Source organism: Astyanax mexicanus, chromosome 6 (genome assembly GCF_023375975.1).
Source record: "Astyanax mexicanus isolate ESR-SI-001 chromosome 6, AstMex3_surface, whole genome shotgun sequence".
Lineage (NCBI taxonomy): Eukaryota > Metazoa > Chordata > Actinopteri > Characiformes > Acestrorhamphidae > Astyanax > Astyanax mexicanus.
In genome coordinates, this window is record NC_064413.1 from 10,216,491 (window position 1) to 10,229,865 (window position 13,375).

The 13,375-nt window shown below is 38.0% G+C and overlaps 1 protein-coding gene across 1 annotated transcript in view; it reads left to right on the plus strand.

Moving 5' to 3' along the window:
- Positions 1-13,375, plus strand: part of LOC103021919 (dynein axonemal heavy chain 11) — a 232,881-nt gene that overhangs the window by 92,386 nt on the left and 127,120 nt on the right. Inside the window, exons 37-46 of the mRNA XM_049480231.1 lie at positions 433-525; positions 1,479-1,673; positions 2,368-2,445; positions 2,539-2,671; positions 4,462-4,589; positions 4,783-4,931; positions 7,551-7,701; positions 8,288-8,419; positions 9,284-9,457; positions 11,215-11,419. Coding sequence (XP_049336188.1) covers positions 433-525; positions 1,479-1,673; positions 2,368-2,445; positions 2,539-2,671; positions 4,462-4,589; positions 4,783-4,931; positions 7,551-7,701; positions 8,288-8,419; positions 9,284-9,457; positions 11,215-11,419 — 1,438 coding nt within the window. The remainder of the gene's footprint in view (positions 1-432; positions 526-1,478; positions 1,674-2,367; positions 2,446-2,538; positions 2,672-4,461; positions 4,590-4,782; positions 4,932-7,550; positions 7,702-8,287; positions 8,420-9,283; positions 9,458-11,214; positions 11,420-13,375) is intronic.

Below are 13,375 nucleotides of genomic sequence, written 5' to 3' on the forward strand. Positions count from 1 at the left end.
TCTGCCAGTCTATTTTCCCATTATATGAGAAAGTTAGTCCAGCACAGCGTTACTGCACTGTAGTTATCAGCCAGCATGAAGTCACAGCTTACATTTTTAAAAACAGTAACTTACTCTTAAGACCTACAACTTTGTGACCAGTCAGTCAACCTTTATTATAAAATATTAAATATTGCAAAACACCCAAAAAGAGGTAGCTCTGGTGGGCAAGAGTACACACTGATAGTAAGTGAGGGGTAGGAGCACAGCCCCTTATGCACCTACAGCAAATGATGGCTGGAGCCAATAGGTAAGATGGGCTTTTCAGGGACTTTCTCCTAAAGAGGATATCACTTACAGATGTTGGTTAAAATCGTTAACTCACAGTGTTCGTTAATAAGTTTACAGTGGATGGAAACAGAATGAAGTAGCTGGTCTGTTGCTGTTCTTCAGGACCATTATGACTGGGGTTTGCGTGCAGTGAAGTCTGTGCTGGTGGTTGCTGGTGAGCTCAGAAGAGGAGATAAGGCCAGTCCTGAAGATCAGGTGATGTGCTTTAAGCTTTCGAATTTGAAGTGCATTTCCCCATAACCATTGATCTTAGAGATTTACAAACAACTTTTTTTTGGCTCCTGCCTGTAACAGGTCTATAAAAACAAACATTTATGTAATTAAAATTCAGTTTACATTACCAAAACACTATCTATAAACTCTCTAAAACCTACACTTTAATCAAAATTCATTATTTGTTTTTTGTGAATGAAATTTAATGAGTTAATGCTAGAAATCCAAGGTTTCTTCTAGAATGATAATGGCTGTTCTGATATACTACAATTCCCTGCACTGTAGATTAATACTAAAGTCATTTAAACTATGAAGAAAATCATGTGAAATTATTTATTTACAACAAATTGTTAAACAAACCAGAAAGTGTTTTATATTTGAGATTCTTCAAAGTAGCACCTCTTGCTTAGATGACAGTTTTGCACATCTTGGCGTGATTTTCTCAGTCAGATTTATGAGTACCGGTAACTTGGAATAGCTTTCAGTTAACAGCTGACCTGAACTTATCAAGAGTTAATTACTTGAATTTCTTGTCTCTTAATGTGTTTGAGAGCATCATTTGCCAAGTGGTGAAGAGGTAGAGTTATTATACAGTGAATAGCTCTATTTGAGTAATGTTTTAATCCGTGTTTTATGGGAAGAAATACTCAATTAAGTAAAGAAAAAAATACTTAAAAATAATCACTTAAAAAGAGCAAGAGTTTCCTCTGTTACACAGGAAGTTCATTAAAATGACCAGCCTCAGAAACAACACATTAACAGTTTCCCACATAAGAGCCATGTAAATGCTTCACAGAGTATTTTGGTTTGTTTAACCTTTTTTATTTTAAGTAGAAGGTTGTGAAGTACTTAGCCTTCCCCTGATAAGTTCTTAATTTCTGTACTGAAGTGTAGTACTGAGACTAGCCTGCTGATTGGCCCTGTGGTGTGTGCAGGTCTTAATGCGGGCCCTGCGAGATTTCAACATGCCCAAGATGGTGATGGAGGACGTTCCGGTGTTCCTGGGTCTGGTGGGTGATCTGTTCCCGGGTGTGGAGGTCCAGAGGCAGATGGATTCAGATTTTGAGGAGCTGGTTCGGCAGAGCGCCCTGGAGCTCAAACTCCAACCAGAGGACCCCTTTATCCTTAAGGTCAGTAATCAATAATCAATGTCCAAATTTTTAGCCCGTACTGTACTTCTGTAGAAGTTAAAGTATCAACTGAAACTTTTTAGTCTTTAAGTTAAAGTTTAAAATACTGCTTTTAAAACTACTTAAAGTATAAAAGTAGAAGTAATGTAAAGGGAAAAATGCCATTAAAGACAAAGGCTTAGGCCACACCATAGGAGCCTATAGTGCCCTAATTTTCTGTAAAGATTCTCCAGCACTAAGGCTGTGTGCAACAGCATTAGCATTGGCTGCTAACCACAGCGCTAGCGAGACATAAATTCCACCTAATAGCGCTAGACTAAGGAACCCCGAGTGTTCTGCTAAGCTATCAGCTAGTAGTCCGATATAGTGTCCTCTGAAGGGCGAAAGAGCTAGCGCTAAGGGTTAGTGGCTGCTGCTAGTGCTGCTAAGTGCTGGAGAAATTTCATGTAAAACTCACCCTTATAATGCTGTACTTCAGTGAAGTGACTTTCTGCTCCTTACAACCTGACTGGTAAAATTCTTAAATAAGGTGCACGGAATTATAAGGAGTACTGATGATTTTTGGGAAAATTAAAGGATTTTGAGTGCAGATGGCTGTGGCATTAACAGGGATCAAACATACATAATTTTAACAAGCGCTGAACATGTCTCTCCTGCTCAGACTGTACTGACTGATGCCTGATTTCAATTGTAGGTTGTTCAACTAGAAGAGCTGCTCAGTGTTCGTCACTCTGTGTTTGTGGTGGGAGGAGCCGGCACAGGAAAGAGTCAGGTTAGAACCTCCATCATACCAGCTTTTCCCTTACCATCTGAGAACCTGTGATCACTGTGATCACTCAGTAGCTTTATTCTTATTCTCTATCAGATCCTGAGAACTCTCTACAGAACCTACGCCAACAGAAAACAAAAGCCTGTATGGAATGATCTCAACCCCAAAGCCGTGAGCACAGATCAGCTTTTCGGCTTTATCCATCCAGCAACTCGGGAGTGGAAGGATGGTACTGATTTCTGTTGTTTTGAGTTTCTGTTGTTTTATACTGTCTGTGGCTGCTGAGGCTGAGTTCACGTCCTCTGTAATTATTTATTAACTGTTAACAGCCTAGAACAGAAGGGATAAAATGCTTTAAGCCAGGAGATTAATACTAACAACTAGACCAAAATAAGGAAATAAGGAAATTAGATGTTAGCGGAGCAGCAACTAATGACTATTTAGTAGTGGAAAAATCTGTGTATTATTTTTTCTATTAGTCAAAATTATTTGTGTTATGCCATCTATTTGTTTTTCCAATTGGTCAGCTAAACCTTTAGGGCCCTAGACTGACTCTCCAGGACATTTTGATAGTTTGACGTACAGATATTAACTTAAACATTACAGTATAGAATAGGAGACATTCATGCTGGCTGGAGTATTTGTTATTTTCTGCAAATTCTAGGATACTTAAATATGTCTTCATTGTGAATATTAACAGAATGTATATGTTAATTTGAATGTGACCATTTTTTGATCAAAACATATTTATCTCTTGTTTTGTGAGAAGGTTTTACTGACAAATCTATGTGTACACACATGGACAAAACATGTTGGTACCCCTCAATTAAAAAATGAAAAACCCACAATGGTCACAGAAATAACTTGAATCCAATCAAAAGTAATATTTAATAAAACATGTGATAAAAATGAATAAATGAAAATCAGACATTGATTATGAAAGCATGCTTCAACAGATTTTTTTACACAAAGTAAACTCATTTACCAGGCCTGGACAAAAATGATAGTACTCCTGAAAATATTGTGCCCAAATGGACATGTTAAATCAAGGTGTGTCCACAAATTAGCATCACAGGTGTCTTATATCTTGTAATCAGTCAGTGGGTCTATATATGTGTGTGTGTGTGTGTATTTAAATTTATTTAAATTTAAGATCTATGGGACTGTAGCCAACCTACCTAGACGTGACTGCAGGAGGTAAATTGATGATAAATAGACGGACAATACGAATGATGATAAAAGAGCCCAGAAAAACTTCTAAAGAGATTAAAGATGAACCTTAAGCTCAAGGAACATAAGTGTCAGATCACACCATCCATTGCTGTTTGAGCTAAAGTGGACTTAATGGGAGACGACCAAGGAGGACATCATTGTTAAAACGATAGACCACACAGCTAAAAAACACCTAAGAATGGCTAAGAGGAAAACATTGGACTATTATGAAGTGGTCTTCTATTAGCCTTGGCCTAAATCCTATTGAGCATCTTTGGAAGGAGCTGAAACATGCAAAAGACACCTTCAAACCTGAGACAACTGGAGCACTTTACTCATGAGGAGTGGGAACAAAAACTGCTGATAGGAGCAGAAGTCTCATTGACAGTTACAGGAATTCTTTGATGGCAGTGATTGCCGTAAAGATTGTGCAACAAAATACTAAGTTAAAGGTACCATCATTTCTGTCCAGGCCAGTTTTATAAAATAATTCTGTTGAAGCATGGTTGAAAAGCTATGTTTGACTTTCATTTGTTCATTTTTATAGCATATTTTACTTACATTTGTACTTATTTTAACTTAACTTTTTCTAGTTATTTCTGTGACCATTGTGGGGTTTTCTTTCATTAACCGAGGGGTACCAATAATTTTGTCCACCTGTAAATATAAAAATATAAAAATATAAATATAATGAACCTTTTTAACCTACCGGATGCATAGTTGTGGATACTGTCAGTGTCTTATGAAGTCCCTATTGCTACAGGAACCCCTCTGCCTGCTGAATGGTCTGATGCTCATCTTTTTCAGGTTTGTTGTCTTACTTCATGCGTGAGCAGGCCAGTAACCCTCACCCTGGTCCTAAGTGGGTTGTCCTGGATGGAGATATCGACCCTATGTGGATTGAGTCTCTGAACACAGTCATGGACGACAACAAGGTGCTTCTTTATTGGGTTACTAAGTCTGTAATTCTCTGCTGGAAGTTTTTTATCACAGTAACAGAGCTTCTGTTTCTGCAGGTTCTCTTCTATTATTTGCACTTCAATATTGTAAGTCGCTTTGGACAAAAGCGTCTGCCAAATGTAATGTAATGTAATGTAATGTAATGTAATGTAATGTAATGTAATGCAGGTTCTGACTTTAGCCAGTAATGAGAGGATTCCCCTCACCGCGTCCATGAGGCTGCTGTTCGAGATCAGTCACCTGAGGAACTCCACGCCAGCCACCGTCTCCCGAGCTGGAATCCTGTACATCAACCCGCAGGACCTCAGCTGGAACATGTAGGTCTTTAATCAGGTCATATTTGGGCTGTCCACTAGTTTATGCTCTGTAAACAAAGACCTCAAATACAGATTTCTCTCAGTCCATATCTCACAACTCCTCTAGACGCCCAGTAGTTTGGCAAGTGGATGTGGTTTATTTTAGTTAGAAGTTTTATATTAGTTAGTGGGTGTAGTTTATTTTAGTTAGTGGATGTGGTTTATTTTAGTTAGTAGCTTTATTTTAGTTAGTAGCTTTATTTTAGTTAGTAGTTTTATTTTAGTTAGTGGGTGTGGTTTATTTTAGTTAATAGGTTTATTTTAGTTAGTAGGTTTATTTTAGTAAGTGGTTGGGGTTTATTTAGTTAGTGGGTGTGGTTTATTTTAGTTAGTGGGTGGGGTTTATTTAGTTAGTGGGTGTGGTTTATTTTAGTTAGTGGGTGTGGGTTATTTTAGTTAGTGGGTGTGGTTTATTTTAGTTAGTGGGTGTGGTTCATTTAGTTAGTGGGTGTGGTTTATTTTAGTGGGTGTGGGTTATTTTAGTTAGTAGATTTATTTTAGTTAGTGGGTGTGGTTCATTTAGTTAGTGGGTGTGGTTTATTTTAGTGGGTGTGGGTTATTTTAGTTAGTAGGTTTATTTTAGTTAGTGGGTGTGGTTTATTTTAGTAAGTGGGTGTGGGTTATTTTGTTAGTGGGTGTGGTTTATTTTAGTTAGTGGGTGTGGTTCATTTAGTTAGTGGGTGTGGTTTATTTTAGTGGGTGTGGGTTATTTTAGTTAGTAGGTTTATTTTAGTTAGTGGGTGTGGTTTAATTTAGTTAGTAGGTGTGGTTTAATTTAGTTAGTAGGTTTGTTTTAGTTAGTGGGTGTGGTTTATTTTAGTTAGTGGGTGGGGTTTAATTTATTTAGTAGGTTTATTTTAGTTAGTGGGTGTGGTTTATTTTAGTTAGTAGGTGTGGTTTATTTTAGTTAGTAGGTTTATTTTAGTAAGTGGTTGGGGTTTATTTAGTTAGTGGGTGTGGTTTATTTTAGTTAGTGGGTGTGGTTCATTTAGTTAGTGGGTGTGGGTTATTTTAGTTAGTAGGTTTATTTTAGTTAGTGGGTGTGGTTTATTTTAGTTAGTGGGTGTGGTTTATTTTAGTAAGTGGGTGTGGGTTATTTTAGTTAGTGGATGTGGTTTATTTTAGTTAGTAGGTTTATTTTAGTAAGTGGGTGGGGGTTATTTAGGTAGTGGGTGTGGGTTAATTTAGTTAGTGGGTGGGGTTTAATTTATTTAGTGGGTTTATTTTAGTTAGTGGGTGTGGTTTATTTTAGTTACTGGGTTTATTTTAGTAAGTGGTTGGGGTTTATTTAGTTAGTGGGTGTGGTTTATTTTAGTTAGTGGTTGGGGTTTATTTAGTTAGTGGGTGTGGTTTATTTTAGTTAGTGGGTGTGGTTTATTTTAGTTAGTGGGTGTGGTTTATTTTAGTTAGTAGGTTTATTTTAGTAAGTGGTTGGGGTTTATTTAGTTAGTGGGTGTGGGTTATTTTAGTTAGTGGGTGTGGTTAATTTAGTTAGTGGGTGTGGGTTATTTTAGTTAGTGGGTGTGGTTCATTTAGTTAGTGGGTGTGGGTTATTTTAGTTAGTAGGTTTATTGTAGTTAGTGGGTGTGGTTCATTTAGTTAGTGGGTGTGGGTTATTTTAGTTAGTAGGTTTATTTTAGTTAGTGGGTGTGGTTTATTTTAGTGGGTGTGGTTTATTTTAGTTAGTAGGTTTATTTTAGTAAGTGGGTGGGGGTTATTTAGGTAGTGGGTGTGGGTTAATTTAGTTAGTGGGTGGGGTTTAATTTATTTAGTGGGTTTATTTTGGTTAGTGGGTGTGGTTTATTTTAGTTAGTGGGTGGGGATTAATTTATTTAGTAGGTTTATTTTGGTTAGTGGATGTGGTTTATTTTAGTTAGTGGGTGGGGTTTAATTTATTTAGTAGGTTTATTTTGGTTAGTGGGTGTGGTTTATTTTAGTTAGTAGGTTTATTTTAGTTAGTGGGTGTGGTTTAATTTAGTTAGTGGGTGTGGTTTGTTCGGGGAAGTTGGTGAGGCTTGGTGGTGTGTTTAGTTAGTGGATGTGGTTTATTTTAGTTAGTAGGTTTATTTTAGTTAGTAGGTTTATTTTAGTTAGTGGGTGGGGTTTAATTTATTTAGTAGGTTTATTTTGGTTAGTGGGTGTGGTTTATTTTAGTTAGTAGGTTTATTTTAGTTAGTGGGTGGGGTTTATTTTAGTTAGTGGGTGTGGTTTAATTTAGTTAGTGGGTGTGGTTTGTTCGGGGAAGTTGGTGAGGCTTGGTGGTGTGTTTAGTTAGTGGGTGTGGTTTATTTTAGTTAGTGGGTGTGGTTTATTTTAGTTAGTGGGTTTGGTTTATTTTGATTTGTTTATTTTGACTGTTTTACTTATTCCTGTTTTACTCATAACTGTTTCCTTTATTCCGTACATCCCAGAATGTTCATACAGTGTGACGGACAGCTGAGGTTCCTCTTCACTTTTCACACAAAAATATTACATGAAGTTTATTAGATTTTGGTTTTAATGTATCAGTGCTGAGAAATCCCACTATTGAAGGAGAGGAGGGGTTAATTTACTGTGTTTATGTGTGTGATTTATTTGTAGGTATGTAAATAGCTGGATTGACAGAAGGCAGAGGCAGACCGAGCGAGCTCACCTCACCATCCTGTTTGACAAATACGTCTCCCGCTGCATTGAGCAAATCAGGAACTCCTTTAAAACCATTACCCTCGTCCCAGAGAACAGCATGGTGCAGGTACCACCACACCCACATACTCTCAACACATACCGCATAATTCACCACATACTCATCCGTTTAAAGTACATACTAAATAATCCCAGGTACAGACTAGTGTTGCACAGTATAATGATAAAAGAAAAGTATATCAGTGCTTGCCATTAAAACAGTTCAATGCCCCATTAATTAATACTTTTGGAGTGAGCATATTTTAAAAGAACAGCGGTATTTCCATGGAGTGCCACAGGGGGCAGTGTGCAGTGCAGCGCTTTCTCCCCTATCCCTGCAGGGCAGCATGTTCTGTGTGTGAGAAGAAAACACGGGCATAGCTGTTAGCTAACACCAGATATATCTGAGAGTCCTCAGCCTGTATAGAAATCCTCTGAAAAATTCATAGTGGATACTTAAGAGGGGTTCCGAGTGGTCCAGCAGACTCAGGTGCTGCCATTATGATCGGGAGATTGCTGGTTTGAATCCTGGTCATGCAGCTTGCCATTAGTTGCCGGACCCCTGCGAGAGCACAATTGGCCTTGCTCTCTCACTGAGATTTCTATTTTAATTTAACTGTAATTTTAAGGTGTTCTGTTCTGTTCCTCCTCCTCAGACGCTCTGCTCGTTGCTGGACGGTCTGCTGACCCCTGAGAATGTCCCGGTGGACTCTCCGCGGGACGTCTATGAGATGTACTTTGTGTTCGCTTGTATCTGGGCTTTCGGTGGAGCTACACACCAGGACCAGGTTTAGCGTTTTATTGTTTTTGGACGTGAAAGAGATAATATATTAACAGCTTAATATACTTTAAGAAACCACTGATATATAAAATTAAAATTATATTATTTTCCAATGCTGTGCTGATTCTCAAAAACATGGCGTTTGGGTTTAGCTCCAATGCGAACCCATTGCTGGTTTTGCCCATATCTTTCAGCTGTACTCACATTAGGAATGTCCACATGATCTGCTGGTCCAGTTCTGTTCGTCTCCACTGCTCGCTGCTCCGTTAAAATCCCTGCCCGTTGTCCGCTGGCAGCACTCCCACACTCCGTTGGTCCTCGAACAGCGCAGAGATGCCAGTCCTTAAACTCTGATAACAAGGACCGAAAATTTGTTTCCAAAACAGTCATTCTTTGTAGAAGATTGTAGCAGTTCTGGCAGCACAGGTGCTCTGAACCCACACAAGGAGGCATCTTGCAGATTTCTTCTTAAGTACTCTACAGGAACTTTTCTGATTCCTGTGCCTATGGCTCTACTATAAAATGTCCAAAAGAAACTAGAAAAAAAATAAAATAAGAAACAAAATATGGTAGTGCTAGTGCTAATCTAAATAATGAGCTCAGACACTGTAGCTCGAAAATATCTGAAAATAAAGAAAAGTATGAAAGATAGCAGAGATAGCAGAGCTAAGCAGAGAAGCGTCTGAACGGCACAGAAGCAGGAAGCAATAATTATGCTATTATATTATTATATTAGTGCCACAAAATCTTTTAATGTCCTAGAATAACAAGAATATTGTTTAATTTAATTATTCTTTGGGGTATATATATAGTCCCATTGTTTTTAGAAAAAAAATGCAGTTGTTCTCATTGTACGTGTTTCTGTGTGCAGCTTCGTGATTACAGGGCTGAGTTCAGTCAGTGGTGGGTTAAAGAGATGAAGAGCGTGAAGCTGCCAGCCCACGCCACCGTGTTCGACTTCTACCTGGACCCCCAGACCCGGCGCTTCGTACCGTGGGCCGAGCGAGTGCCCGGCTTTCAGCTGGAGGCAGACGCTCTGTTACAGGTCAGCGCTGCTGTTAAGCTGCTGGAAGTTTCAGGAGTTTTGAGCTTCGTTTCTAAACTCCTGTCTTTATCTCCTGAATCGCTCGCTGACAGTACTTCCCTTTGTCTTCAGCTCCACTCTTCCTGAGAAGCTCCGCCCCCCTGCAGTTTTAATTTCACAACAATAACAGGCTGATTTAGAGCACTTAGCACATTACTGAGGGTCAGTGCACAAAGAGAAAGACGCCAACATCAAGCCCAGCACATCTCCTCCACTTATTACCACTATACACATAAACCCAGAGAGAGAGAGGGAGACAGAGACAGAGTTGGAGAGGGAGACAGAAAGAGTGAGAGAGCTGGAAATAGAGGGATAAAAACAGAGGGGTGGAGAGAGACTAAGAAGGAGAGAGACAGAAAGTGTGAGAAAACTGGAAAGAAAGGGATAAAAACAGAAAGAGGAGAATAAGACAGAAAGACAGACAGAGACAGAGAGATATGGAGAGGGAGAGACAGAGAGAGTGGGTGAAAGAGGAATAGAAACAGAGAGGGGTGAAATAGACTAAGAAAGACAGGCAGAGGGAGCTGGAATCAGTGAGAGAGCAGGAAAAAGAGGAATAGAAACAGAGAGGGACTGAGACGGAGGGAGAGAAAGACTGAGAAGAGACACAGAGCATACAGTTTTAAAGATTACACCCAATTTGGTTTTATAACCATTTTTAAACAGTGTACCGACAATGTGTGGAGTTGGATAATATGTAGTAAAGTGTGTAAATAGTTTATTCTGTGAGTTAGACTGAGGTAAGGTATACACTTTTGGCTCACTCACCATCAGTGTGTAGTCTTGCCCACCAGGAAACTCTATTGTTTAATCCTTTAATCATTTTTCGAATAAATATTACCGGATACTGAACTGTTTCCCGTGGACAGTGATTAAGTTAAGGTAAATACTAAATAATTAATAGTAGATATTTCCTAATACGTGGTAAATCATTCCTAGTAGAGGATTAGATATTCATAGAGGGGACTGTATAGTTTATAGTGGATATACTGAATACATTGTATATTTGGATATATCTTCTCATTTAATTTTCTTTTTCTACTTTGTAAATTAATACTAAAGTTATTCAGGCTTTAAAGGAACACATAAGGAATCATGTAGTAATTGAAAGGTGTTAAACAAACCAAAATACTCTGAAGCGTTTAGGTGCTCTTACTCTTCCATTTCTGGGGCGATCCTGATGAGAGCCAGTTTCATCATAAAATTGTTGATGTTTTTTGTGACTGCATTCTTAAATGCTTTGGGATTGACTGACCTTCATGTCTTAAAGTATTTTTTTCTTTACTTAGTTGAGTAGTTCTTGATATAATATGGATTAGAACATTACTCAAATAGAGCTATTCACTGTATACCAACTCTACCTCTTCACTACTTTACAACTGATGCTCTCAAACACATTAAGAGACAAGAAATTCAAGTAATTAACTTGTGATAAGTTCAGCGCAGCTGTTAACTGAAAGCTGATCCAGGTGACTCTATCTTTTAAAGCTGACTGAGAAAATCCAGCCAAGATGTGCAGAACTGTCATCTAAGCAAGAGGTGCTACTTTGAAGAATCTAAAATATAAAACCTATTCTGATTTATTTAACACTTTTTTGTTTAGTGAATAATTAAAAAGTTTTAATTTGAAAATAATGGGAAAACACTGAATTTAAGGTGTGTGTAAACGTTCTGGTACTGTAGATGATGTAATTATGAAAGTGGTTGTGTGTGTGCAGGGGGTGTTGGTGCCCACAGTGGAGACGGTGCGGCTGCAGTATTTTCTGCGGCTGCTGCTGGACAGAGGGCAGCCGGTGATGCTGGTCGGGGGAACAGGGACCGGAAAGAGCTCCCTGATCAGAAACCTGCTGGATACACTGCCTGACGACTTCCTCTCCATCAGCGCTCCACTGCACTACTACACCTCCTCCTCCAGCCTGCAGAGTGAGTCCTCCATCCTGTGTGTGTGTGTGTGTGTGTGTGTGTGTGTGTGCAAGTCTTTCAGCCTCCAGCAAGATGGACAGCGCCTCCTAGTGGCGTGTATGAGAAATTTCACCACTTCATCCACTGACTGCAGCCTGTGTTGTTCCTACACATCAACAAGTGGTTCAGTTTAGTACTGAAGACAAGAGAATAAAAAAACATTGAAAAATTACTGCTTGAAGTCTAGTGTGAAGTTTCCACAATCAGTGATGGTGCTGGTGTTGATCCATTGTGTTTTATCAAGTCCAAAGTGCAGTGTTTTCCCACAAAATCTTACAGCACTTTATACTTCCCTCTGCAAAAAACTTTTAAAGAGCTGTGGATTTCATTTTCCAGCAGGACTTCACACACTGCCCACACTGTCAAAAGCACTAATTGGTCTTATATAATTTTCGAGATCATGATTTTTGAGTTTTCATTGGCTGCAAGCCATAACATCAACACTAAAACATAAATACCTACTTAAAATAAAATAAACCTTTATAATAGATCACACTGTGTGTAATATATAATATGAGTTTCACATTGTGAAATGAATTACTGAAATTTTAGTTACTTTTCAATGATATTCAAATTTCTTTGAGATGCACTTGTATATGTACAGTTTCAACAGCTTAAATTCAGGATTATCCATTATTTTGAAATGTTCTTCATTGTAGATTAATTTTGAAGGTATCCAGACTGTGAAGAAAAAGCTATTGAATTATTTAGCACGCAAAAAAGTGTTAAACAAACCAGAATATGTTTCATATTTTAGACTCTTTTTGGCTGTCTTTTTTCTTAGTCAGTTTTATGAGGTAGAGTCACCTGGATCAGCTTTCAGTTAACAGCTGTGCTGAACTTGTCAAGAGTTAATTACTTGAATTTCTTGTCTCTTACTGTGTTTGAGAGTATCAGTTGTAAAGGTGTGAAGAGGTATAAAGTGGTATAAAATAAAAGTTGGTATAAAGTGAATAGCTCTATTTGTCTAATGTTCTAATTGAGATTATGACACTAACTTCTCAAGTAAGAAAAGTAAAAATACTTTAAGAAATTAAGATCAGTTAATCTGAAAATATCCTCAACTGTGATCACCAAGACCATCATGTTTTGATGAAACTGGCTCTCATCAGGACCCAGGAAAGAAAGAGCAAGATTTACCACTGATACACAGGATAAGTACCAGAGCACCTAAATGCTTCACAGAGTATTTTGGGTTGTTTAACACTTTTTTAAGTTACTACATGATTTCTTATGTGTTCCTTCATAGTCTGAATGACTTCAGTAATAATTTACAATGTGGAAAAAAACATTGAATGAGAATGTGTGTCCAAACTCGATGTATTGCTATGTACTCTATGGGTTGCAGTTCTATATAAGCATGACAGAGTTCTGTTCATCACAGAAAATCACACACTCATTAATTCAGAAGTCAAAAGTGCCACCTGCTGGATCATCAGAAGCAGAATCAGAACTCTTTAATAAACTGTTGCCATTTTACAGAAAAATTATAACAACAAAGTACTGTTTTAATCAAATACAGAACACACAGAGTCTTTCTTAGTCCATTACACAAACATCCATCCTTCCTATTGGCTCCAGGCATCATTTATTTCCAGTAAAAGTCAATATTAGTAATGTAAGTCAATAGGAAGGTGGATGACCACAAGCCATCAAACAAATCTGATCTGCTTGAAGTTTTGCCGCAAGAGCAGAATAAGTCACCCAAAAGCAGTGTGAACGACTGGTGGAGAGCATACCAAGAAGCATAAAAGCTGTGATTTAAAAATCTGGGTTCTTCCACCAAATATTGATTTCTGAACTTTTAAAATTTTATAGATATGAACTTGTTTTCTTTGCATTATTTGAGGTCTGAAAGCTCTGAATCTTTTTTGTTATTTCAGCTGTTTCTCATTTTCTGTAAATAAATGCTCTAAA